This window comes from Protopterus annectens, chromosome 5.part0, assembly GCF_019279795.1.
Source record: "Protopterus annectens isolate FY-2018-M chromosome 5.part0, PAN1.0, whole genome shotgun sequence".
In the NCBI taxonomy this organism is placed as follows: Eukaryota; Metazoa; Chordata; order Ceratodontiformes; family Protopteridae; genus Protopterus; species Protopterus annectens.
The window spans coordinates 1,346,932,195-1,346,957,981 of NC_056735.1; the positions used below are offsets into that span (position 1 = coordinate 1,346,932,195).

General features: G+C 45.7%; 1 protein-coding gene across 1 annotated transcript in view; it reads right to left on the reverse strand.

The window, feature by feature from the left end:
* The window catches only part of RPS3 (ribosomal protein S3), a 97,402-nt gene that overhangs the window by 16,705 nt on the left and 54,910 nt on the right, over window positions 1–25,787 (reverse strand). The window contains exon 6 of the mRNA XM_044071144.1: window positions 16,270–16,466. Within this exon, the coding sequence (XP_043927079.1) occupies window positions 16,273–16,466 (194 nt within the window). The 3' untranslated portion in view covers window positions 16,270–16,272. The remainder of the gene's footprint in view (window positions 1–16,269; window positions 16,467–25,787) is intronic.

Here is a 25,787-nt window from a genome sequence, read left to right on the forward strand (position 1 = left end):
ATGGCGTATACCTTCAGTTTCTGGGTTTCAGTTTAGACAACTGTAGACACACCTCTTAGTCCTGAGTAACTCACAGCAAACATGCCACTCTGCTCCAATGAGCTTAGTCTTTTTAATACATACCCTCTCATGTCACCCATCTTCTACTCCGTTACTCCCCTTATCCTACTGTTACACTCTAGGGACAAATTGGGATTCACTATCCTTTATCCTCATTTGCATAGGATTGCCTACTAATGCTTGGTTACATCTTAAGACTGAGCGTCCCCCCTTAGCAACCTCTACTCAGCTATGTTGTCTTCAGCCTACCATTCACTTGCATGGCAGTTGAATATTTTTGAATAAAATCACTATTTGTGGCTTTTGTTTTTATGGTTTTTAGAGCGCAGCACGTTTGCGCAGCGCTGGGCTTAAACATCGGAGATAAAGGAAAAAAATATTTTTTATTATTTTGCAACACAAAAATGCCAATGGCCATTTGGCCATTGGAATGCTTCCTCAACTGGATGCATTCTTTATTTGGAGCTGTCATGGCTCCGGTTTGCTATTTGCAGAACGGTACTCAGTTGCCGAGTACATCTCTGCAAATAACACTACTCTTGCTCGGACAGGTTAGTGTTTCCTGGATCACAAATTTACCTCACTTGCATAGCTTTCAGCTGCAAATGAGGTAATTTGCATAAGCCAACCCTGTCTGTGCAAGAGTAGTTTTTTAGGAGCTCTCTTGCACTCCCCTGCTGGCTTTTCCTGGATCGCTCTGCAGACATGGTGGCTGCATGAAGTCTTACTCTACTCAGACTCCGTGCAAGCCTTCGTGAATCCGGCCCATACTAAATACAAAAAAGAATAGTCATTTAAATCTGACATTGCAAATGAAGATCAAGAGGCCCACGCTCAAAGAAACAGTTACATTAGAAATAAAGGTTGAGGAATCGAGAATTTCACCTAAAGCAGAAAATCCTTGGGAAAAAATTTAACTCATTGAGACATTAAAAATGAGCCTAAATAATTGGTTTAACTTTATACTTTGATTATAAATGTTACTAATTTGTGTGTCTTTTCGGCTTTTCCCCGGTTAGGGGTCGCCACAGCAGAACCCCGGTCCGCTAATGATTGGCAGTTGATTTTTACATGCAGAGTTGCCAGCCCTGACACAACCTTCAACGAAGGTACGCCCACTCACGCATGTCTCCACGCAGAAAACGCTCTAGCTGAGAATCGAACCAGACAGCGTCTTTACAGTGAGGCGACAATGCTACTGCAGCACCACCGCAGTATTTTATTAATTTTCCCTCCTTTGTTCAGGTCAGTTGTACAGTGTATATAAAGGTTTATAATACTTTGATTGTATTGTTAAACATTATATTTGGAAAATAAAAAATTTGAAAAAAAAAAAGGTCCACGCTCTCACAGCCACTCTAATGGTACACAGGAAAATTGTTCCAGACTACCTTGATTAGATTAGCAATAATACGGGTAACTGTGAATGCTAGAGGGATGGGCATTACCATCTCTGATGGGCGACTCCACAGGCATCACCCAGGAGGCTGGTGTAGTCACATCAAGCCACAGGCAGGGGGGGAAGATAAGAGTAGCGACAAAGCTGTGCTGACACTGAGGTGGAGTGATATGCTGGACATCCCCACTGTATGCTTGCCCATCAGTTGTACCACTGGGAACCAAGGTAGGGGAGTAACAGGAGAGAGCATAAGACCCCCCCCCTTTCCTGCAGAAGTCAGTGGCCAAACTACCATGATGCCCTTGAGTTCCAAGTCAACCCCAGCCCTACAGGAGATTAGTCAGGTGCAGGCAATGGTTGGTAGACCCAACTGCGGACATGGGGCACTGGGTAGGGAGCCATAACAATTAAGAAAATTGGCATGCAAAGCAAGCAGTAGGCAAGTCAAAAATGTAAACCCAAGTCCAAGACATTATGGGCGAAATGTGAAAGTTCAAAAGCAGTCGTTAACAGGATAAGTTTTTTTGCATCTTTCAGACTATTCTTCAGCATATGCACAAAAAAATAATGCCTATAACAGTGCATGACGTTTTTACATTAGGACCACTACATATAAACAATACGACATTACAGCGCTTACTAGGTACAAAACACAGTTTGTATAACTTTCAGACTCAGTTCTATATAATGCGGACTCCAAAAAGCTTCCAGCAAAATATTCTCATCCTTCCCCATTAGTTTAGAACCTCCCTTGGTCAAGAGGCATACATTTTTTAAATAAAACCAGTGTTATTTCAGTCTGGCTTTTAATCTACATGTTGATCATTTTTGGTTAAGGAGCCTGCAAACAGATTCCTTACTGCTAAACAGTTGGTTATTCTTAGCCCGAAAAGCTCCAGTTTGCCCATCTTAAAATCAGCAGCCTTAACATCCACCACAGTCCCAGCTTTTAAGAGTTGCAAGAAATACATCAATTCATTCGACTGAGAGTGCATCTCCTTCCTTGTCAGGATGCTGCACGTAACGGAAGTCTGACTACCAAGAGAAAGGTGAGAGTATTTATGGTCACATCCAACATACCAACTACGAGCTCCTCTATCAAGCAAACTTTCAAATGATGCACTAAATCCAACTATACTTGGAGGGATCATGCTTTGGGTAGTGAGACTTCAGTTTCTTGATCTACTCTATGCTTAATCAGTGTTTTACAGGCAGGCATCTTTTACTTTAAAATGTCTAACATGAGGTCTAATTAGTTCTTTGCTTACAGTCACTATGAAGGGCAACAGTACAGTTGTGCAAGGAAACTTAACAGTACATGTTCGAACACTGCTGCAGTAACCTTAACTGTACAGGTTATATCCCACAAAAGTTGCAACAGCGACCAAAGTTTTAGGAAACCTTTCACATGTTCAAATAATTAGTCAGCTCAAATTGAGGCAACTAGAGAGATAGGCTTGGACTCGTCATTCAGAACTTTCATGCCAGAGAAAGGGAGGCTAAACCTTGACAAGTACAATGCTAGGAAAAAAATAAGGGTCCTTCCCCTGTCAACAAAAATAAAGGGGATGAAGGGACAGAGCAGCTACTGCAGCAGTGATCAACTGAACATCTATTACTGACAAAGTAAACCTGATCATTAGTATCCCTACTGCAGTAATTTTAGCTATATGGGTAAAATACCATAGCTCAGAATGACTGGGAGGAAGATAAATGGCCCTAGCAAAGTCTGTTCTTGACCTGCAGAAGGAATTAATTTGTAGTGCTGTCAAAATATGCCCCGAGGAACAAGCTGCTGCTTCTAGTAGACCTATAGAATCTAACCATTGAGAAAGGGCAACAGATAAAACCAAGGCCCTGAAAATGAGCACTGACCCTGCCTGGAATTACCTTGCTGTGGCAGGTACAACAAAAGGGAATAGATAAGGAGTGGCTTAATTTTTTTCTTCTATCAAGATAGGATGTCCACTGACATCTGTGGTGCCAAGTATGAATTAGCCCTTCTCCCTCATTTTTCTGTTCCAGAAAGATTGGGAGATGGACAGCTGGTCTCAACGTAAACTAGGGCAGCACTCCGCATACAAGGGATTTCAGAGAAACCCCATCTTTGTAGAAACGAGGGTTGACCCACCATAAGAGCTAGCAACTTAAGACAATCTTCTTGCTGAGGTCAGAGCAATGAGTAACACTTTTCCATGTTAAAAACCTTAACTCCGCCAGCTGAACTAGGCTCAAATGGAGCATCATCAAGTTCTTCTAACAAAATAAAAATCCCAAAGAGGAGGTCCCATTTTCTAGGAGGCATGATATGCAACAACCTTCAAAACACACTTTCCACATCAGACTTAACTGAAAGAAGGAATCCACAGGCAGACATGCTGAAATGGCATACAAGTGAACCTTGATGGAAAAGGCAAGCCAGGATAGTCTCGCATTTATTTACATTCAATTACCTGGAAAGTCTGACTGGGTAGAAGTCCATTTCAGTGAAGGCCCAGGGTGAAAAGCTGCAAAACAGCCACAGAAAAAAATAGTCCTGAAAGGATGCTTGCTGGATCAAATCTTTGCATCAACCAGAAAACCTTTTTTTTCCCATTTACTAACCAGAGAACTTTCTAGTGGCAGGTTCTTGCTTTCTATAATACCTGCTACACATCCTCAGAAAACAGCAACCTAAAAATTAAAATACTATCATTCACACAGTTAGTTGCAGTTGCTTGTGGTCGGGAAGCATCAAAACACCTCTTGCCTTGTGTATAGTTGTTCCAGTCTGTAAGGAAGCTTGCAGCTATTGTTTGCTGCATGCACTATAACCATAAAAATGAGCTATCCTTCTATGGAAAGGAAAAAATTGATCAGCCAGGAGGGGGAAGGAGGGATGGACCCAAGAATAAAGGTGAGATGAAAAACTCACATGGAACGTTACGGGGAGTACACAACTTCTTAATGTGAAGTTGTTCAATCTCGCCGTTCATTCTTGACTGATGGGTAGCATCCCTAGCACCATCAATCTCAGGTGGCTCACGGGAGTACATTTTTCAGGACCATAGACCCAAGAGATGCCCTGTCCCTGGAGGTCTTATCAACTTTTTAATGCGTGATAAAGGTATGAGGTTTTGGCCAAGTATGAAGGGGCAATTTGGCTTAGAGCCCAGAGGATGTAGAAACTGCTCTGGTTGAGTCAGCTTTAATCTTGTGTTGTAAAGGCATATTAGCAGCTAAGTAGACAAAGCTGACACAGATAACCATTTAGACAGTTGTTTAACCACTGGTATACCTTTTCTGGATTCACATAATGAAACAAAGAGCTGGTCTGACTTCCTGATATCTTTTGTTCTATCCAAATAAAATCTGAGCTGTCTGAACAAAGTTTGTGTAGCATATACTCCAAATTGATAGAATGATTACGGAAGAAAACTGGTAACTCAACTTGGTTGATATTAGTTTCTGAACAAACTTAGGACAAATCCCTCTTTTGCCTAAAGAGATACAGATACTCTGTCAGCATGAAAAATCAAAGGAGGGCTGATGAAACTTGAAGTTCTGACACTCTGCGGGCAAAAGTAACAGCTACCAGAAAAATGGGTTTTCCACGACAAATATTTGAGGTCAAAAGATGATGCTGGTTCAAACAGGGGAAGGATTATACAAGACAGCATAAAATTTAGAGTCCATGGAGAATAGGGAATTTCCACAGGAGGTCTCATATGAAATGTCCCCTTGAGAAAGCCCTTGGATAACTTGTGACATATTTAACCCATTAATCCAGAGAAGAAAGTTAGATATAGCAGCCAACTGAACCCAAACTGTTGCAGCTGTTGCTCCTTTGTTAAAATCAGTCAAGCATTCTAGCATGAATGTCAAGGGGGCTTGGTAAGGATCAATATTCTGCTTACAGGCCCATATGGAAAATCTCTTCCACTTACTAGGACATAATCTTCTAGTGGACGGCTTATGAGAAGACAAAAGGATCTGTTTTGTCTCATTTGAGAAGTTATGAAGCCTGGTTATGAGGGGAACTGGAGCAGCCAAGCTGCCAGCTTCAATGACTGCAGAGAAGGATAGGATAAAGGCCCCCCGACGGATGTGTCAGAAGGTCTGGAACTGGGTTCAGAATCCAGGGATCCTCCAAGATATGAAGGAATGGGAACCAAATCTGCAGAGGCCAATGAGGGGCTATAAAAATGATGGTCCATTCCAGGGAATTTGCTTTCTGTAGAACTTTGGGTATCAATGGGATTGGTGGAAAAGCACAGAGACGACCCAAGGGCCAATCGTGTACAAGTGCATCCCTCAGGGCTCCTCCCCGAGGAGAAATCAGGCAAGTAGCTTCTGCATTTCGTGTTGATGTGACTGGCAAAAAGGTCGCAGCAAGGCTGGTCCCATTTGCGGAAAACCCTGTCCACAATCTCTGAGGGACCACTCGTGCAGTAACAAGATTGCCCCTCACATTGGATCTCCCCAAGATATGAGTTGCCAACAGAAAGCGCTGGAAGGAAACAGCCCACTGCAGAACTCTGAGGGCTTCTTGGCAAAGGGAGTAAAATCTGCCCCCCCCCCCCCGCTTCATGTACCAGACTACTGACATAGTCAGTCTGAATTGCAATAGTCCCTAGGGGAGAGAGTCCTAGAAGTACTGCAATGCCAAAAGCACTGCTCTCATCTCCATAACACTGATATGCAAATGTGACTCGATCTGTCCATGTGCCTTGGGCAGTCTTTCCCTGAAAATGCCCCCCCCCCACCCTATCAGGGATGCATTTGTGGTCACAGTGGCTACTGGAGGGGTAGAACAAAGGGATGGCCTATGGTGAAATGGAGACGTCAACCACCACTGGAGATCTTTTTGCAAGAGCTCGTAATCAATATTGTGTGGTCCATGGGAAGTTCCTGGTAAGACCATTGAGTGAACAGCCATTGAAGGATCCGCATATGCATTCTTGCTAATGGTATGGCTAGGATTGCTGCGGCCATCAAACCCAACACTTTCAGAACTTCTGAAGTTGGTGCGCCGTCTTTCGATACCAACGTGCTGACATGCTGAAGAGGACTCTTTCGATTGGTAGCCTTAGAGTGGTTGAGGTGTCCAGCTCTGCCCTGATAAAAATGATATGCTGCGATGGTGACAAGGCAGACTTTTCTGAGTTGACTAATGCCTAAATGATTGCAGAGTGACAGTGTACACTCCTTTGCCTGAATCAGTTGATGCCTGGTGGTGGTGGTGGTGGTAAGGAGCCTAGGTACAGAAACACCTGGAATCCTAGACGCCTCAGGTGAGCTATGACCACTGCCCTGCATCTGGTGAACACTCTGGGGGCTGTAGTGAGACCAAAGGGCAGGGCTCGAAAGTGATGACCGACTCCCAGCTGGAAACGCAGGTGATCTCTGGATGGCCCGGCCATTTTTTTGTGTTAGTATGCATCCTTGAGATCTATAGAGCACATCCAACTGTTTTTCCCCAAGAAGGGAAGTACAGACTGGAGCGTGACCATCCGGAACTTTTCTTTACATACTGGTGGAGTCTGCTGAGGTCCAAAATGGGTCTCCAGTCTTGTTTTATCTGGAACCAAAAAGAACCTTGAGTAAGTTCCAGATCATGTTTAGTCTGCTCTGCTGGGACTGGCTGGATGACTCTTTTCTAGCAAGTTTTGGACATCTATAGTTACTTGTTCCCTGTAACTGGGTGGAACGTCCAGGATTCTCCTTATGGACAGGGGGGGGCAAATGATATGAAGTACCCTCTAGAAATACTTTGTATCCAGACACCTGGCAAGAAATGACCAAAAATAGCTGGGGACAAAAATAAGTGACCCCCCCCCGGACTGCCTCCAGAGCAGGAGTGTCAGGCCTCCTTTCAGGAGCGCTGGTAGTGTTGACCAGAGAAGTGACCTGTCACCCTGATGTTGCAGACCCCCTCTGCCGTGAGGGTGGCGTCCTTCCACTATTATCCCTTTCCTCTGCCCCTGGAAGGGGGTTCACCACGTGTCGTGAAAGGTTCCTTGGGCTTTCCGGAACCACATTTCTCTCCCCTTTGGGATAAGGCCAGGTAGGGATGGAAAAATGGACCCAGACTGTAAATGGTCTTTCCCGTCTGTTCACACCTGGTAAGAGTTTTTCACTTTAGGCCCAAAATGCGATGAGCCATCAAAAGGGGAGTTTACAAAGGATGACTTAAAGGGCTCCGTGAAGGAACACAAGCGCATCCAGGAAGGTCTTCTAAGAGCGATTCCTGTAACCGCTGCTCTACTCGTTCCATCAGCTGCATAGGATACGAGATGCACGGATGAGTTAACAGAATTTAGGGTAGCAAGCTGGGCAGCAACTTGGTCAGAAGCCCCTGCAGCTACTGTACCCTGAAGAGCATCTCCTAACACCTTAAGGAGATCTCTCTGCAACCTAGTGAAATGGGTTAAGTAGTTCAGTGAGCGGAGAGCAAAAGTCACTGAACATGCGTTTCCCATATCTATCCATGATCCTAGACTGTACTAGGAGGGATAGAAGAGGAAGTCTAAGACATTTCCTTTTTGGTGGCCGCCAATACCATGGCATCAACAGGGACTCCTTTGGATAAAAAAGGAGTTATCTGGTGAGGCTGATATAAAACTGGTTAGGCCTCCTAGGAACAGGCTCCATCGACTCCGGTAACTCCCACGCCCTCAGAGAGACCAACTGCATGAGCGCATCGAAGGGCGGAGGCACCTAAGAGGTGGAGGGTTGAGACCCGAAAGCTTTCAGGAGAATTGACATACTCAGTAGGGGCAGTGGCTTTTGAACTGCCAATTACCCCTCTGCCTAATATCTCAAGTATCTCAGCAAAGGAGATATCCTCAGAGGGGAACCCTGACTCATCCAAGTCAGTGTCAGATGTTAAAGACTCCTGTGGGGAGTCCAAGTGTCTCCTCTTGCACAATCTCTTCCTGGGAACCTACTCAGTGGGTACCTCTGGGGAGGTCTCAGAAGAGCAGGGAGCACCCTGTGGGGCTACCTGAGGCTCTGGGTCTCTGCGCCTAGCTTGGACAATGGAAGCAGGAGCAGACACAGGCGCTTTAAGGGATGAGAAGCAAGGCCTGAAGTAGAGGTGGTCTTGGGGGACAAGGCTCACCTCATGGCCTCGAAGGCACCACGGCTCTGATGGGAAGGAACAGACTGATCCGAGAGCACAGTCAAACCCTCCCACACCAAGGCCGTGGGCTCTGAGCCGGAGGTAGGAGCCAAGCTCATCCAAGCTGAAGCCCCAAGAGTCAGCACCAACAAGTCTGACTATCCTCCCCGGAACCGACTTGAGTGTGTCGGCTCTTAGGAGTCCCTGGTCAGTGCAGCGGACATCAGAGTGGATGGAGCAGAGGACAGTGGAGTAGGTCTCTGCTCCAAAGGATCCACAATTAACAGGGCTACTTCCATTGGCACTGAAGGACCGGTACGACTTGGAGTAGTGGTCTTCAGCTCCGAAGCCGCTTGGGTCACAGCCAACAATTTAGCAAGGCCTGGTGCCTGTAAAAGCTTCTGCACCCATCGATCCATATCCAAATCCGAAAGGTTGACAGATGACTGATGAATGCACCGGGGGTGTAGACTGAAGCAATGGTGACTGAGGCACTTCGGATACCGGCTCCAAAAAGGACAGTTGGCTCCAAGGTCTGTGGAGCCGATGTCGCAGACTCATACTTTTGATTTCTTGGCATGCTTAGAGTCCTTAGATTCCACAGAAGATCTAGAGGACTTGGAAGATTTGCTGGCCACATCCTGGTCACTCAGCACCTCTTGTAAAGAGTGCTTTAACAAGCCCCTGTCCATCAAACTTCCTTTTCCTCTCCAACACACTCGAAGAAAAGAATGATATATGGCACAAGACTCCTGTTAAGTGGACAGCTCCTAAACATGTTACATGTCCGCCCGTAACAAACTTTTGGTTGCAGTCTGGACACTTTAAAGCCAGACTTTGGGTGCTTGCCTTTATCATCCGCCATAATACTGCTACAAAAACACGCAAAGCAGATAAGCAATTTTCTAGGCTCTAATAACACACACACAAATGAGCCTAAGAAAAAGGCATCTCAAAATATTAATAAAGCTATTAGGCTCTAAACCTACACACAGAGAAACGAACCTGATAAGAATTTAAACTAGAAAAAGCTGTACAAAGTCACTAAATATTTAAACACTCCCTGCAGACTTAGGCCCAAAAAACACGAGGCCAACAATAGCAAAAGGCTATTTATAGCCACTAGTAAACTAAACACAGTAAGAGAAAACTAGGCCAAACCACACAAGGCAGTTATTTTAAAGATTAGTAACCACACACAGGAAGAGGAGCTTCAAGAAAGCTATAAAAGCCAACTACCTAACTTATCTATGAAAAGTTTAGAAAAATATTTAAGCAACTGCTAAATATAGAAGTATTTAAACTGTACTGGCCCGAGCTTGCACTGGAACCTCCAATCAGATGCCGCAACAAACTTAGATCGGAGGTAATTCACAGTGCATCATGGGATAGGGGCGTGAACTCAAGCTATTGGAAGACCTCGAGCTTTGCTTACAGCCGTACCGGAGCCGAACCCATCCGTCAAGAATGAATGGCGAGATTGCGCAACTTCACACTAGTCTGTATCCTTATCTTGGGATCTGAAGGAATCACTTGTCTTGTGTGAAGTCTTCCCACTGCTTCATAAAAGGCCTAAGCAACCCCAATAAGATTTTTTTAGGGGTGCGATGGAGATAAGTTTAGCCAAATCACAACTGTTGCCTCTCTAGGTCTCCACCCAGGGGGGCCCCAGTCCTTCCAGGGACTAACCACCACATACTTTTCAACTCTTGTGTTCTGCTTCTGTTGTGCCGTAGGCAGGTACAAGTCAATCTTTGTAGGAGAAATTAAAAAGCAGTTCGATATTAAGACTGGTGGCCTTTCCCCCAGTCTCATTCTCTGCAAGGGGTCATTATTCGATGGAGCTTCCAGGAGTTCTGTTTTTCACATGGTCTAGAGGAGTCTCATCTCCCCAAGTCTCCTTAAACACGGACCCTAGAAGCAGATGCCCTGAAAGATGCAACCATAGCATCAAAACCTCAAGTGGAAGTACTAAACACCCATGAAATGAGTTTGAACAAGTCCAGCATTTACTTTTTCAAGTTAATGTTCTATCCCCTCATAGCCTTCTCCATTAAATGGTTCAAGAGTACAGTACAGTACAGTATACTTCGAACTGTAGAAGGGTCTTCACTGTTGCAGCAATAAAATTTGGAATTTCCACCCTGGGTTAAACTCTTGGCCAGCCTGAAGAGATTTATCCGTTCGGACATCCTCCTGTCTGCCAGGCCATTGGCAGACGAAAGATGAACTGGCACAATTACTTCAGCCCTCCTGGCTGAAGTCTCACTCTTCATGCACTTCGCAGACAAAATAACCTGCCCACATTTTCCCAAAGAGATCAGAGGAATCAGCTGGGGGGGGGGGGGGTTGCAAGAGGGAAGGGAAACCACTGGGAAGACAGAGGGATGGTGGGAGGGAATGGTTACTGAACAGTGAAAACACCAACATCTAGGATTGATAACTGCACTATAAGTTATTACTGCAACAATGAAGCAGGGTAACACTTGTAATAATTCACAAACCTATAGGCTGACAGGAAGCAACCTAAAGTGGGGAACAGTCCCGACAGGACTGATGAGGGCAGACTGTAGTGTTTGGAGAATGTGTATGGAGGACCAAGTGACTGCCTCCAGAATATACACGAGTGTCCACTCCCTTGATGTAGAGGCCCTGGTAGAATGTGTCCTGATGTGCTCAAGTACTCTCTTGCCAAGAGGCTTGTAACAAATGGCAATACAATTTAAGATCCATTTCAAAATAGTTTGCTGACTGTTCTTCCTTGCTCAACTGCAAGGCTACAAACTGGAGACACTTTCTGAAACGTTTTATGCAAGTAAAACTAGAGGTGCCTGTGCACATCCACGGAAGTGAAGGGCTCGCCCATGTTACAAGTGAAGACTGGCAGACTTTTGTGACTTTACACAGAGGGGCTGGAACTCAGGAAGACTATCTTGATGCTTTTCAAATACCACTATTTTCACGTGCAGTTTTGCTGAGGGTATATTAGGATAACACACGCAATGTGTCCCAAAGCTCAAGAGATCCCTGCTCAAAACAGATTCTTCCAGAATAGGCTTTCTGAAGCGTCTCCGGCAGAGAAACTTTTTGAAGGCCAACCCAGAAGAGCCCCCAAGAACTCTGGTCTGCTGGTGGGTTGTAGGGTTCTCTCTCAATCTGTAGTAGTCCAACCTGACAGGCAAGCCATGTTCAGTTAGGGAGGATTTCAGCTCCTCCAGTGTCTGGCTGTATGAAGCAATCATCCAACTAGTGGAAAATTGCACAACTTTAGTCTGGCTAGCAATTATTGAAGCCAGACATTTGAATACTCTGGGAGCAGTGGACAAGCCAAAGGGCAATTCATACAAAGCACAGTGTATCCCACAAAGTGAAGTCCTGTGGAGGAATGGAAGAAAGCACCTTTTACCCTCAGGGTGTCCATGTGCGCCTGAGGAGGGATCAAGGGAAGAAGTTTCTGCAAGGTAAGCATTTGGGGACGTAACTGAAAAGTCTAAAATGGGTCTTTCAGGAGCCTTCTTTTCTTGGAATCAAAAACAATATTGAGTAAAAACTTGCTCCCAACTCCTTTAAGGGGACTGGTTTTACAGAACCTTGTGCTAGGTGTCTTTGATCTAAACCTCTGCCTCCAAGTTGTCCCTCTGGAATGGGAGGAATGCCTGAAAACTTTGGTAGGGAAGCAAACTGTACATTATACCTGGTCCTCCAAGACCCACCTGTTTGCAGTGATATTGTGACCGCAGCTTCATGGTGGGTACAGGGGCGGTGCACAATTCATTGTTGCTCCCTGCTGGACCTAGAGGTTGATATCCACTATGCTTTGTTCTTGGGTCAGCTTGCCACCTTCGCTGCTTTGGGAAGTAGGAAAGCACCAGGACTTCATGGGGTAATTTCTATAAAACCTCAAGAGCGAGACCTGCAGAAATTCCAGCAGTTTGCATAGTGTTAAGACTTCTCCAGTCTTAAAAACACCAAGCTTTAGGTCCAAAGAGGAAATGCTGGTCTTAGGGGTCAAAGAGATGCGCTGGTGTGGTCAGTAAAAATCGGACCTATAAGCCAAGCTGACCCTGTGGTGGTTGCCCTGTCTGGCTTTGAACCTCAAAAACAACCACAGTGCACAGTTCCTTGAACACGTTGCAAAGTTTTACATCTTTTAGTCCTTTACCGGAAATTATCCCAGGAAGGCCATCTTCCCTCACTGGGCTTAGAACTTTATTCTGGAAAAACTTAACTTGCCTCCTTTTCAACTGGCAGCTTCAGCTTCACTAAAAATTTGTGCCTGGAAAAGAGTGATGCTACTCGCGCTCTGATACAAGAGTGAGTTACAAGCTCTTACAGCAACTCCTCCTTTCCTTACACTGTATACAAGGATAGGGTTTCCTTTAGAACTCCTTTATGCCCAAAAAGTGGTAAATGAGCCATCTCCAAACCAAGCTATTCATTTACAAACCGTTTTTCCCCAATATATAAACTTCCCAGATATATAAAGCAGAGGTGAGAATCCTTCACTCCCTGGGTGTGCATAGGAAATTAAGATTCTAGCTGTAAAAACTAAATCAGTCTCACTAACTTTGCTTTCTCCCAAAAGTATAAGTTGAGAAGCCCCATTTTCAAAGACCATCTCCAACTGGTTTGCCAAAGTACACTTCCTTTTGTTACACTTTCCACAGTAAACCTCTGAAAGCTCCAGTCAAGATTCATTCCACCAAAGCATTTTCCTCCTCTGGTGCCTTTTTTAAAAGGTACTAATTCCAGATCCATCCTCGGGCCACCACTTGAATCTCTGTTCAGACTTTCATGAAGCATTAAAAAAATTGTAGGAGCAGGGAAGCCAGACCTGCACCGTGGTTAATGCAGAAGAAATCAGATGGCTGAAGGCCAGCTAAAATGTCTTTTGTGAAATCTTTTCTTCTAAGTCAAAGGGAAAGAAACTTGCATAAGAAGATTGTGGGTGGATCTTTAAAAGATACCAAAGAAACATCACCTGGACTACCTTGCACAGGCCAAAGGATGCCAAATGCCGAGAGTTTACCACTGCCCGAAAAGAAAAGTTTAAGACATTTTTCAGGTTCTTTCCTCCCTTATGAAGTTTTCAGATGTTGCTCCGAATTCTACTCAATTGTTATGAAATTCAGATGGGCATTCGAGTTTTGCTAGAACTATTTGAGCACTGGCATTACAAGTCATTTGGCAAGACCTCTCTAAAGTCAGTGCTAACTTACACTTGCAAACTTCCTTCAGTCAGACCGCTTTTCCACCCACTTGTATGGACATTCTTACAAGATGGACAAAAAGTCCTTCAGTTGTCCTTAATCGGTGTCATAGATGTTGACCTCTGGAATATAGGGGAAGGCATGCCTTTTTGCTGAATGACGTAAACATGTGCTAGTGGGTAGGAATGTGCAACCTGTAAAGAATTGAAGGAATTTTATCCTGAGACTAGGATTCAGCAGAAGAAATCTCAACCCACTATAAAGGCTAACAAACTGACAGGCAAATTTTCTCATTTGTTAATCAGACTTGAGGCTCTCTGTGCAAGAGATTTTTTTTTCTCTCCCTAGCTCTGCAGTATTTTTCTATGGAATGTGCCCTGACGGGGTGAACTGTGTGTTAAGGGGAAGCTCAGAAAATGTTAGTCAAGAAATAAGGGAAAGCTTTAATGACTTGCTTGCCTTCAAAGCAAGGGATACAAGGGATATTATTCAAGAACTTATATCCTTCCTACCCAAGAAAGATCTCAAAGCAGTGTGCATTCTTCCAGTAGAAAGGTTGCAAAGTAAACAGGAAGACAGTGTCAGACAAATTTAAAGAACAGGAGCGAGTCCAAGCCATGAGATATTATTGCAGGCCTTTGAATTATCAAATGCTGTTCACCATGATCCTCACCATGATCCTCTCCTGCAAAGGCTTTTTCCACTAGGTAAACTCTCAAGATGCCCAAACTAGGGCACTGTTACTTGCCTACAGGGAATGCTTCTAGGACAAGGAAGGACAATGGTACCTTGAGCAAAAACACACTCACTTTGAAAGCCCGATACTGCAGAACATACAAGTTCCTTGCTGTATAAGGAGAGAGATCTCAAATATATGCCAGTTACTATTTTTACTGTGCATCCCCCGTAAGATACAACCCAGACATATACCTCAATAGCAGTATTACACTACATAAACATCCACCAATAATAAATTCTGTCAGCTTTATCACACTACTGCAGTTCATCAAAATCTTGCTTCCCCATAGCTCCACATACATGTTGTCTAAAAGACTGCAGTGATAAGTACTAGGCTAGCTGCCCTTGCAGACCATTTTAAGCCTAGCCAATTTCCATTTTTGTCCTTGAAATAACCTATCCCATATGGTTATAGACTGGCTGGCCTCCACCATCCCTATGGTTAATAATTACATATTACCGCTAATGAGTGTAACTGGGATCATACCATAGATTAGGAGGGGATCCATTCACAGGATAAAGCATTTAGAAGCTGAATCTGTCCAATTAGTACAGGGGGTAATCTTGGGGCAAATTTTCAGTTTCACATCCACAGATCTAAGCTGCGTCCGAATAAGAACAGGGATGAACTTTGTTTTATGTGGATGGAGAGTCTGTTCCATAACAGCAGTACCCTCAGAGATATACCAGGGCACCCAAACCATTCTGTTTAAAGTCGCAGAAGAGGTTTAGATCCCTAGACAGAATACTTTGGATACCATCTGACTTGCAGATGTGCAGTAAATCAGTCAGTAATGTGTTAGAGGATGCACTGCAAGCCAGACACAGGTTGCCTCTTAGCAATCTGTAGGACACAGTCTACCATGACAGAGCTTCGAGTCGGTCCATGTAGTCTAGACCTTTTATTAAAGTTATCGGAGGGCAATCCAGTTGTTGCATTTGTCTGGACAGATGCATGCCAAAGGGGCATTATATTCAGAGACTGGCCCAACAAGGGCTGAGTAAAGGGGAACAATGGATTCCCCTAAATCTAGACAATCCCTTTGTTTATAAGCTCTGCAATACAAGATATTCTTCCAGTAATGGACACATGATGGGGCTGAGTAAAGGGGAACAATGGATTCCCCTAAATCTAGACAATCCCTTTGTTTGTAAACTCTGCAATATAAGATTGTCTTCCAATAATGGACCCATGGTCAAAAGTTAGGTTACTGTCAATCCTAAAATGAGTCAACTCTTAGGGGCGTATTGCCATTGTGGTAGTTCCCTGTGGTAGATGACTTCCCAAAGGACATAATGTATTTGGCATTTTAGTTCAGTCCAGGATTTTAGCACCAGTTATTTACTTGGGGGCAAACGTTCTTGCAGAACACCGACAAAAATATGCATACCCCTTATCCATCCTCTTTACAATGCTACATACGCTTTGTAATAATGCCCAGGACATATCCCTCCACTGGCAAACTTATTAACCAACTCAGAACGGTCACCATCCCAAATCTTAACCTAAGCTGTTGTACTACTTCCATGGCTGTTGTGCTGAAAGTCCAGAAATCCCATCAAGCCACACTTCATGGTCCACAATTACTACAGTTTACATTTACTCAGATAAATTTCCTTGAAAAACAACACACACTAAAACCAGTATTACAATGCAAGACTGCTATGGGGCAACTACATAGCTGTACTGTGTGTGGGGCTGTAAAGCACATGTAACACTATCAGTGCATTACCATGACAAAAAGGTTTGTAATACATACCCTTCAAGCAGTTGGGACAGGCTGTGGCATAGCAGGTGGCTCTGGTTTGGTTCCCTTCTGTTCTGAGATGGGGGTTGTAGGCAAGATCTCCTCCTTAGGCTCAACAATGCTAACATGATCAGGCAGAGGCTTCTTAGGGCCAATCTTACCACTTGGGTCCCAAGGCAACATGATTTTGACTTTGATGCCCAATACACCTGTTGTAAAAAGGTATTTGAATCAGGCAAGAAACTTCAAATTTGTCAATAACACAAGGCAAAACAAAGAAATGCAGCATAAAATATTTCACTATTGCCCCTAAACTTCACATCATCTCCAAGCAACTGCAAAACAAATAAGGCAGAAGAGCGGCAAGCACACAAGACAGTTTTACTCCAGATAAGTGCTTTCGTCCATGGTACACTTGAAATGGACTTCTTCCAAGCATTTCAACACTGGAGCTTTGAGTTTTTTTTTTTTAATTCAGTTGTTGGGCACAAAGGTCACCAGCTTTTAACAATTTAATCTTCAGACATTTGCTGCGCTAAGCAAAACTTTTCAGGGGTTCTGAGCTCAATTCTCAAAGCACGGCCATTCGCATTAGAACCACAATAAATTGCGACTAGAGACTGACCCCCCCCCCCAAAAAAAAAAACAGAAGTTCATACAATCAGATGCATTTCTATTGCATGCGTTCTTATGTTAAATATTCTACTCAATTTCTTAATACTAAAATTACACTAACTTGAGAGCATTAGACATCAGATCTAAAAGTCCCTAGTTCAATCCTGGGTTTCAGAGTGGAAACCTTTCAAACGCAAGAAGAAAACCCACATTCTATGAACCTATAAAGGTAAGGATGGAGCAGTCAGAAAGCACCCTGTCCCTACAGGAAATCTACATATCTTCAGAGGACAGTGCCCTCGCAGACAACTTCCACAAAAACCCAGACAAGATACCTAAGAATTGATGTTGCACTGAACAGTCCTAAAGCATCTTTTTGCAAGCCCCTAGAACAGATCACTCAGACTGAAAATTGATGTCATTTCCTTCTCAGTGACTGCAGGCAGACTTAATAAGGTGCTTGCAGAAAACCACAAGCTGAAAATTTTAACAGATAAGTATTCTGCTAGTTGACAATGCAGAGGTTCTGAAATGGACTTGTTGCTCTTCATGAGCAATCTGCTTCCAGTCTACTATACAAAGTTGCCTCATTGAGAAGTGTGGCAGCAGAGATTCCTTTATGCATTCCACCACCTTTGATCCAATATGAAGGTGGTGCACAGTAAGCAACCTAGCTTGATACTCTGCCATTCTGATACAGGCAACACTTTCAGTGGTGGTGAAGCAAGCCAATCAGGTGCCATCCTAGAAGCTGTAAAGAACAATCTCGCACACACTATTTATTCCAAACTTGAATGAACTGTCAGGTGGCTTGAAAGATTTGAATTTTATTCCTCAGACATGTTTTCTACCATGAAAAGACTCGTTTTCAAACAAGCTAAGAAGCCCAACATAAGGGGATCTTAACCTGACAGAAAGGGAAAGGCTATACGAGGCAAAAGAACAAGCAAGAACTCACTCAGAGCAGATTGGTACTTCCTACTTACTCTCCCCCTCTCCCGCCCTCAATCTCAACTGCTGAGACCTCTGAATTGGTATACTGAACTGCCCCCCCCAACACGGGCTATGCAGGGGGCTTGCCCATTGCAAAACAAAAAACCAAAGGCTTCTTCAGACATTCACCAAAGGTACTTTTTGAGGAGTGGACATGAATTTAATAGGATGTTTGTGTCAGAACAATCCTCCAGTGTATCCTGTAATGGGATACCACAAGTGGTCAGTGTCTTTTCAGATTTCACAGTGGGATCTGATATTCCATTTTCCCATAAGTATTGAAACACTGAAGAGCACTGCAAGAGCTCACAACAGTAAACGTGTTGGTAGCATTTGTTTCACCAGGGTTGTCACTGCAGTAATAACCATACCACCACCAAACATGCACAAAACAGGGCCTTTAAAAGGCTCATCGCACAAAAGCACATCTCTAGACTGGACACTACAGGGGTGATCCTCACCTGACTATACTAGGTCAGTTCTTACATACACAAGACAAGAATTCCTTGAAGTAATTGAGGGGACGTTGGCCTGTACACTTGGATAAGCAGAGCAATGGAGTCTGGCTGGTTGGCACGTACCAGATTCCCATCAGAAATGAAGAGCAGTGCAACAGGTTACCCAGCAGTTGTCATTAATAGAATTCTTGTGCAGTTGTACTTTTTCCTACGCTGACTGAAAACAGTAGTTTCCTTAAAGTGATCAAAATGAAACAATGTGCAGCTAAGGTAGTATTTGATGTTGATTATTAATGTTTGCTTAACTGTTTTTAAAATGATTTTTTAGATCAGTTCAGTTCAGTTTTGAAGTGCCTCCTTCCTTCACCCTACAGCTGATATGGATGTGGAACAAGACTTATTTTAATGCTCCGTGGAAGCAGGTAATATCCTGCAAGAATTTTTTTTTTTTTTTTTTTTTAAATACTTCAAAGGTTGCTACAGAATACTGACTTCCAGGTTGCCTAGGGATAGGAGCTTTTTCAGTGAAACTGCTGCTTTAGCTGTATTGCTTGGCATAAACATTAGGAATCTGTAGGGCAAACCATTTTTAAAGCAGCCAGTACTTTCCCAAGAAGTGTTAGGCTTCAGATACAGTCAGTGGTTTAAATCCTCCCTCTTCACTGACAGATCAGGTTATCTTAGCTGTAGCCAAGGTACAGAAAAGTACTGCTTGCAGCTTATTCTCAGGATAGAGGGGATGAAGGTGACTGACTCTTGATTATACTGCTGTATCACTACTCTAGTCTTCTTCCCAGGATTAGCAACAGTCTACAATGAGGTGTAAGCAGCATTCTTCATACAGTCTTTAAATGGTGTCCATGCCCAACTGCACTTGCCATGCAGCTTACTAATTATTTCAAGTCTCTTCTCTAGCTTTATGGTTAGGTGGTGATGTGCTGGTCGCAAAATTCAGCCTAGTGTAGAGACTGAAATCCAGAGCCTTGCCTGTTTTGGCTCTATCTTTTTTGTTCTGAAGCTCAAAACCCCATTCAAGATTTGAAGAGTAAGAGCAATATCTTGCATGCTTCACGTGTTGTCATCTTCCCGTAACCCTGTGACACTGCAAAAATTCTTTTTTACAAAAGTTTTCCAGTGTTCTTTTTTTCAGGAGGATTAGTCTCCCCAGAGCTGCTAAATGTGGTAAGGGGCATCTATTAGCTGGCGATGGTTAAGTACTGAGAACAGAGGGATGTGGGCATTGTAACTTTCTTATCAGGTTAAGTAAAATTCCAGCAAATTTCTTCCTTCCCCTTGCGTTTCTCCACAGTAGGATGCTTGCTCCTAGCACCCCCCCCCAAAAAAATAAGAAGTTATGTACTCACCATAACGTTCCATCTGAGTAGGTGACTTCATTTGTCTGCAACCTTTGGGTCTTGGATCCGAGCTGGCAACTTATTTTACAGCTTATGGATCCGAGTTCCTAGCTCCTCCCCTCACCCATAATCCCCTGCCAACCCCAAATGACCTCAGATCAAGTTTGCCCTTCTACAATACCTTAAATAAAAGGTGTCCCGACAGGGATCAAGGAAAGACATCCAAGAACTAACTTCTGAAGGCCAGGGGGAAGGAGGGGGGGATGGTTGCAGACAAATGAAGTCACCTACTCAGATGGAACGTTATGGTGAGTACATAACTTCTTAATCTGAAGTAGGGACTTCATTTGTTAGCAACCTTTGGGACAGAGTCCCCAGCTACCTAAATCTTGGGCGGCCATCATGGAAGGATGTTCCGGAGCACTGCAGAGCCAAAAGATGCTCTCCCTCTGGAAATAACGTCCAGTTTATAATGGTTGATAAAAGTATGAGATGAGGCCCAAGTGGCTGCGGAGCAAATATCATCCAAAGGAACTTAGACCAAAAGGCGGTCTAGGAGTAGATATGGAACGAGTGGAATGTGCACGGACTCCCTGAGGTGCGGGCCTCCCAGAAGTTTCATAGGCTAGAAGACTGCACCGAGAAATCCAGCGTGACAAGGTGACCTTAGAATCAGCCTTACCGGGATTGAATTTGGCAAAGGAAATGAACAACTGATCAGACTGCCTGTGACCAGCAGTCCTATGGATATAGAATCGCAATTGCCTGCGTACATCTAAGGAATGCAGTTTGTATTCTCCTTTATTCCGGTACTTAGGAAAGAAAACTGGTAGGTTGATGGACTAATAGATATTTGTTTCTGAGGCCACCTTAGGGAGAAAGGAGGGATTGGTCCAGAGGAACACTCTATCCTGATGAAGGATCAAGTAGGGATGTTTCACAGAAAGGGCCTGAAGTTCGGAAACTCTCTTCGCTGAAGTGATTGCTACAAGGAACGCTGTTTTCAAAGACAAATATTTAAGTTCGGCCGAGGCAGCTGGTTCAAAGGGAGGGGCGGTCAAGGCTTGAAGGACTAGAGATAGGTCCCAAGGGGGTACAGCTTCCTTGATAGGGGGCCTGAGTAGAAAAGTACCCTTGAGAAAGATTTTGCATAGTTTTGCTGTCAAAGGACCGGTTTCATTTCCCACATGGTAATGGGAAATTGCTGCCAATTGTACCTTGACTGTCGAACAGCTAGCACCTTGCTGGTAAAGTCCGGTGAGGAAGTCTAACACGGATGGTAACGGGGCAGTGAAAGGATCTAAATTATGATGTTCCACCCAGATGGAAAAACGCTTCCATTTACTGCAATAAACTTTCCTAGTGGAAGGTTTATGCGCTGCCACCAAGATGGCTTTAACTGGTGAAGAGATGCCGGGAGTCCTGACTAAGAGTGGAACTGGAGCAGCCAAGCTGTCAGCTTCAGGTTGTCCAGATTCAGGGTCGGTAATCCTAAGGGGTGGGATATCAGATCCGGGCTGGGATCCAGAATCCAGGGAGGATTCACCAAGTGAGACCACAGGTAAGGGAACCAAGTTTGACGAGGCCAGAATGGGGCAATGAGGATCATTCTGCTCCCCAACCGAGAAGCTCTGTATGAGCTTTAGCATCAGGGGTAGAGGAGGACAGGCATAAAGTAGACCGGGCGGCCAAGCATGCACTAGAGCGTCTCTGGGGGGGTTCAGAGTGAAGAAGCTGGCGCATTTCGTATTTGAGGGAGAGGTCGCAGCAGGGTTTCCCCCATTTGGCAAAAATCCGCTTCGCTACTTGGAAATTGAGAGACCACTCTTAAGGGGAAAGGATGGTGCGGCTGAGTTTGTCCGCCAGAAAGTTGGACCATCCTGGAATGTGTGTTGCGATCAGAAAGCGGTTGGTGGAGATCACCCTTTCCCACACCCTCATGGCCTCTCGACAGAGGGCAAGACCTGGTTCCCCCCTGTTTGTTGATGTACCAGACAACTGACATGTTGTCTGTCTGTGTATCGCAATAGTTCCTACGGGGAGAAGGTTCTGAAGTGCTTGCAACGCCAACAGCACCGCCCTCATCTCCAGAACATTGATATGCAGGGAGGTCTCTGTCGTTCCACATGCCGTGGACTGTTCTGCCTGAGCAATGCCCCCCCACCCGAGGCGAGAAGCCTCCGTGGTCACCATGACGAGAGGAGGCGGAATGCAGAAGGGGCACCCCGTATGGAGGCCTGGGGACTGGAGCCACCATAATGGGCCCTCCTGCAAACCTTGCTGAGAAAGATAGGGTGACTGAGGGGAAAAGCTGAAAGGACCATTGTACTTGGAGGGTCCACTGTAGTACCCTCATATGCAGTCGAGCGCATGGGAGAAGAGTTATTGCTGCCGCCATGGAGCCCAGTGCCCTCAGGACCAATTCCGCCGGTGGAGCTTCTGTTTGGAGGATGGCCCGCACATGAAGCCTCAGGTTTTGAAGTCGCTCCAAAGTGAGGTAGGCTCGCAGACTTCTCATATCTAACTTGGCCCCTATGAACTCTATCACTCGTGTCAGAGCAAGGGAGGATTTGTCCATATTGATCGTAATGCCTAGTTGGGGAGCTAGGCGGAGAAAGTAGTCTCTGGCTGAACAGAGTAGATGCCTTGTTGGGGCGGTCAGGAGCCAGTCGTCCAGGTATGGGAAGACCTGCATTCCCTGGAGTCTCAGGTGGGCCGCTATCACTGCTAAAACTTTGGTGAACACCCTGGGGGCTGTGGTGAGACCAAAGGGATGGACCCTGAACTGATAGTGACTGGCTCCCAGCCGGAAGCGGAGAAACCTCCTGGATAGTCTGTCCATTAAAATGTGGTAGTACGCATCCTTAAGATCTATTGAGCACATCCAGTCGCTCTCCCGCAAGAGGGGGAGAATGGATTGAAGAGTGACCATTCAGAATTTTTCCTTGGTTACTGACAGGTTCAAGAGGGAAAGGTCTAGAATCGTTCGTAAGTCCCCCGGCTCTTTTGGCACCAGAAAGAACCTGGAGTAAAACCCTAATCCGAGCTTGTCTGGGAGAACGGACTGGATGGCTCTTTTTTCTAGCAGCTGCTGAATTTCTGCGGCTGCGGCCTCCCTCTGATCAGGTGGTACATCGGGAAGGTTCTTGAGTCTGGGGACATGGTGCATAGGGATTTTGTAACCTCTGGATATGATCCGAAGCACCCAGCTGTCTGACGTGATGGACTCTCAAGCCGCCAGGTGCTTCGAGAAACGCCCCCCCCCTACTGCCTCCAGAGTGGACCAGTCGGGCAACCCCTCAGGGCTGCTGCGTGGGCCAATCAGAGAAGGTTTCTCTGGACCCAAAATTTCTTGGGGCTCCTCTGCCTCTAGGGCGGCGTCCTCCCTGTCCTCTGCCATGGAAGGACTGGTTCTCCGGAGCAGGCTGGGGATGATGCGATTTCCAGAACCACATCTTCTTCTGTCCCTTTTGGTTCTTGGAGAAGGACCTCTGGGGAGCAGAGAAGCGGACTCCAACGGCAGACGTCTTCCCGTCCTTTTCGCTCTGGACAAGTGTCTCACGGTCTTGCCAAACAAAGCAGAACCAAAGGGGTCATTTGCAAAGGACGCCTTAAAGGGCTCCGCGAAGTCACAATGTCGGAGCCAGGCCTGACGTCTCATAACTAGACCCGCTCCACTAGCTCTAGCGGCTCCCTCTGTGGCGTGGGACAAAAGCCGCATAGAGGTATTCGAAATAGATCTTAGAGTGGCCATACGAGTTGAGTACAACTGCTGGTCCTCCGCCAACATGGACTCTGGGGTCCTGACGACATGTGCCACGTAGTTCAGGGACCTTACTGAAGGCCGCTGAACTAAATACCCGCTTCCTGAGGCGATCCAAGCGGGACTCCTTGCTCGGTGGATGGACCGAGGGGCTGTTCTGAGCAAGTTCCCTCTTAGTGGCTGCCATCTACGGGGGGACCCTTGCTCCAGTGGGACCGGTCTGCAGGGGGACTCAAAATCCTATCCGGACGTTTGGAGACTGGCTCCACAGTGTCCGGGTCCTTCCATGCCTGGTGGTGATAAGGTCCACCAGGGGGTCGGCCAGAGGAGACACCCAAGAGGTAGACGGGCCTGCTTTGAATGCCTCCAGGAACACAGACTCTGAGGAAGCCTTGGGGGCAGACCCCACCCCGATCCTGAGCATTTCCACGATGTCTCCAAAGGAGACATCCATGGGGGGTGACCTTGGGGAGCCTTCCCCTTCATACAAGTCTGTGTCCTCTGTTAAGGACTCGGGGGAGTCAGTCTCCTCTTACACTTGTGCTTGCGAGGCACATCCTCGGGGGGACTGTCCGAGGAGGTCTCACCAGCAACATCCTGTTCCAATGGAACAACCTGGGACATCGAAGCAGGCTGTCCCTGTGGCCGGGTGATGGAAGCCTGACCCAACAGAGAGGGAGTGCGGGGTGGAGCCGAAGCAAGGAGTGGGGGTCCGGATGCTCTCGACAGAGCCCTCACCACTGCATCGAAGGCCGAGAGGGAGCCGCTCTCCCTGGGATCCGAAAGTAGACTCCCACTCGGATCCGATGAAGGGATCGGAACCGGCACAGAGGCAGTCGGCAAGAGCACTCATCTGCAGCTGGGCCTGGATGAACCTGCTCATCATCCGGTCCAAGTTTACATCAGAAAGGCTGTAGGTGGATCTCGACGAGGTGGGCCTGGAATGCCGCCTCTATGACCTCGACGGAGATCGGGTCTCCTCCTCCTCGGGTTCCGGGGAAAAGCAAGGGGATCGCACCAGAGAAGGAGGAGACCTGGAAGCCGTGGAGGGAGAAGCCTGCTTAGCTGGGGGGGGCCGAAGCGGAGGCCTCGGCCCGCCGCTTGTGGTGCTACTCCCTCCTGGCCTCCCTTTCCTCTGGCGCCTTAGTGGGAGTTTGAATCCTGGCCGGGGGGAAGGGGGGGCAGGAGTAGCCACCACCGAAGGCTGAGGAGGTGCCACAGGAGTAGCCGAATCTGGAGGCAAAAGTCCCGCCAGGATCAGCTTCGACCTCCGCTCTTTCAGTGCCCTGGGGTTGAACGCCGCGCAAATGGAACACCCAGAGGACAGGTGTTCAATCCCAACGCACCGAACACACCGAGTGTGGCCATCCGCCTGTGAAAGCTTATGGCCACACTCTGTGCACTTGGAAAGAATGGGTTTTGGGGCATCAGACATGTAAATAAAGTAAACTACACAATCACACTAGGCCCCAAAAACACAAGCAACACACTCACTCTACGACCAGCGAGGGTAGGGATTACACTAAAATTTAAAGAAATTTACAAAAAGGGAAACATAAATCACACACACTAACAAAAATAATCTTAGACAGTTTTTTTAAACTCATCTGGTAAATCGCCAGGAGCTCAAAATCCAGCTGTCTCTTCTAAGAGCGGCAAACTAGATCAGACGTCATTTGGGGTTGGCAAGGGATTATGGGTGAGGGGAGGAGCTAGGAGCTCGGATCCATAAGATGTAAAATAAGTTGCCGGCTCGGATCCGATGTCGGATCAAAGACCCAAAGTTGCTGACAAATGAAGTCCCTACTTCAGATCTGTTAACATTCACACAGTTTTGCTTTTTAAAAGATGCTGAATGGTGAATACAAAAACTTTTCCACCATGTCAAACAGACTGCAAATATGTTCAGATTTCTGACTTTTGTAAGAACTTTCATACTTGAAACATGATGTTAGCATGCTACTGAGTTCAGACACCACAGTAAATAGGTCGGGCTTCAAACAGATTCAGCATCTCAGTTAATCTGTTTTTGAGCATTTTGGCTGCTGGGTGATGGGACTTTACTTCAACTCAATCTTTAAAAAAAAAAAAAAAAAAGGTAAGTCTCAGGTTGCTACCCTCAGACCTTCACTGAGCCACACTTTCTGAAACTTCTAAATCCGGAGTGAACTTTTTTTTTTTGGGGGGGGGTGGGTTTCAAGAGTATTCATTTTTCCTGCAATGTTCTGCTTTTCTTTAGCGCCCCAGCTTTGAAAGGGGTACCCCCTAGAGCCATCTATGGAAGAATGCTTTCATGGCATTGAGTTTTTGAAGTTCGACAGATTTCTTCTAGTTGCACTTTTTTTT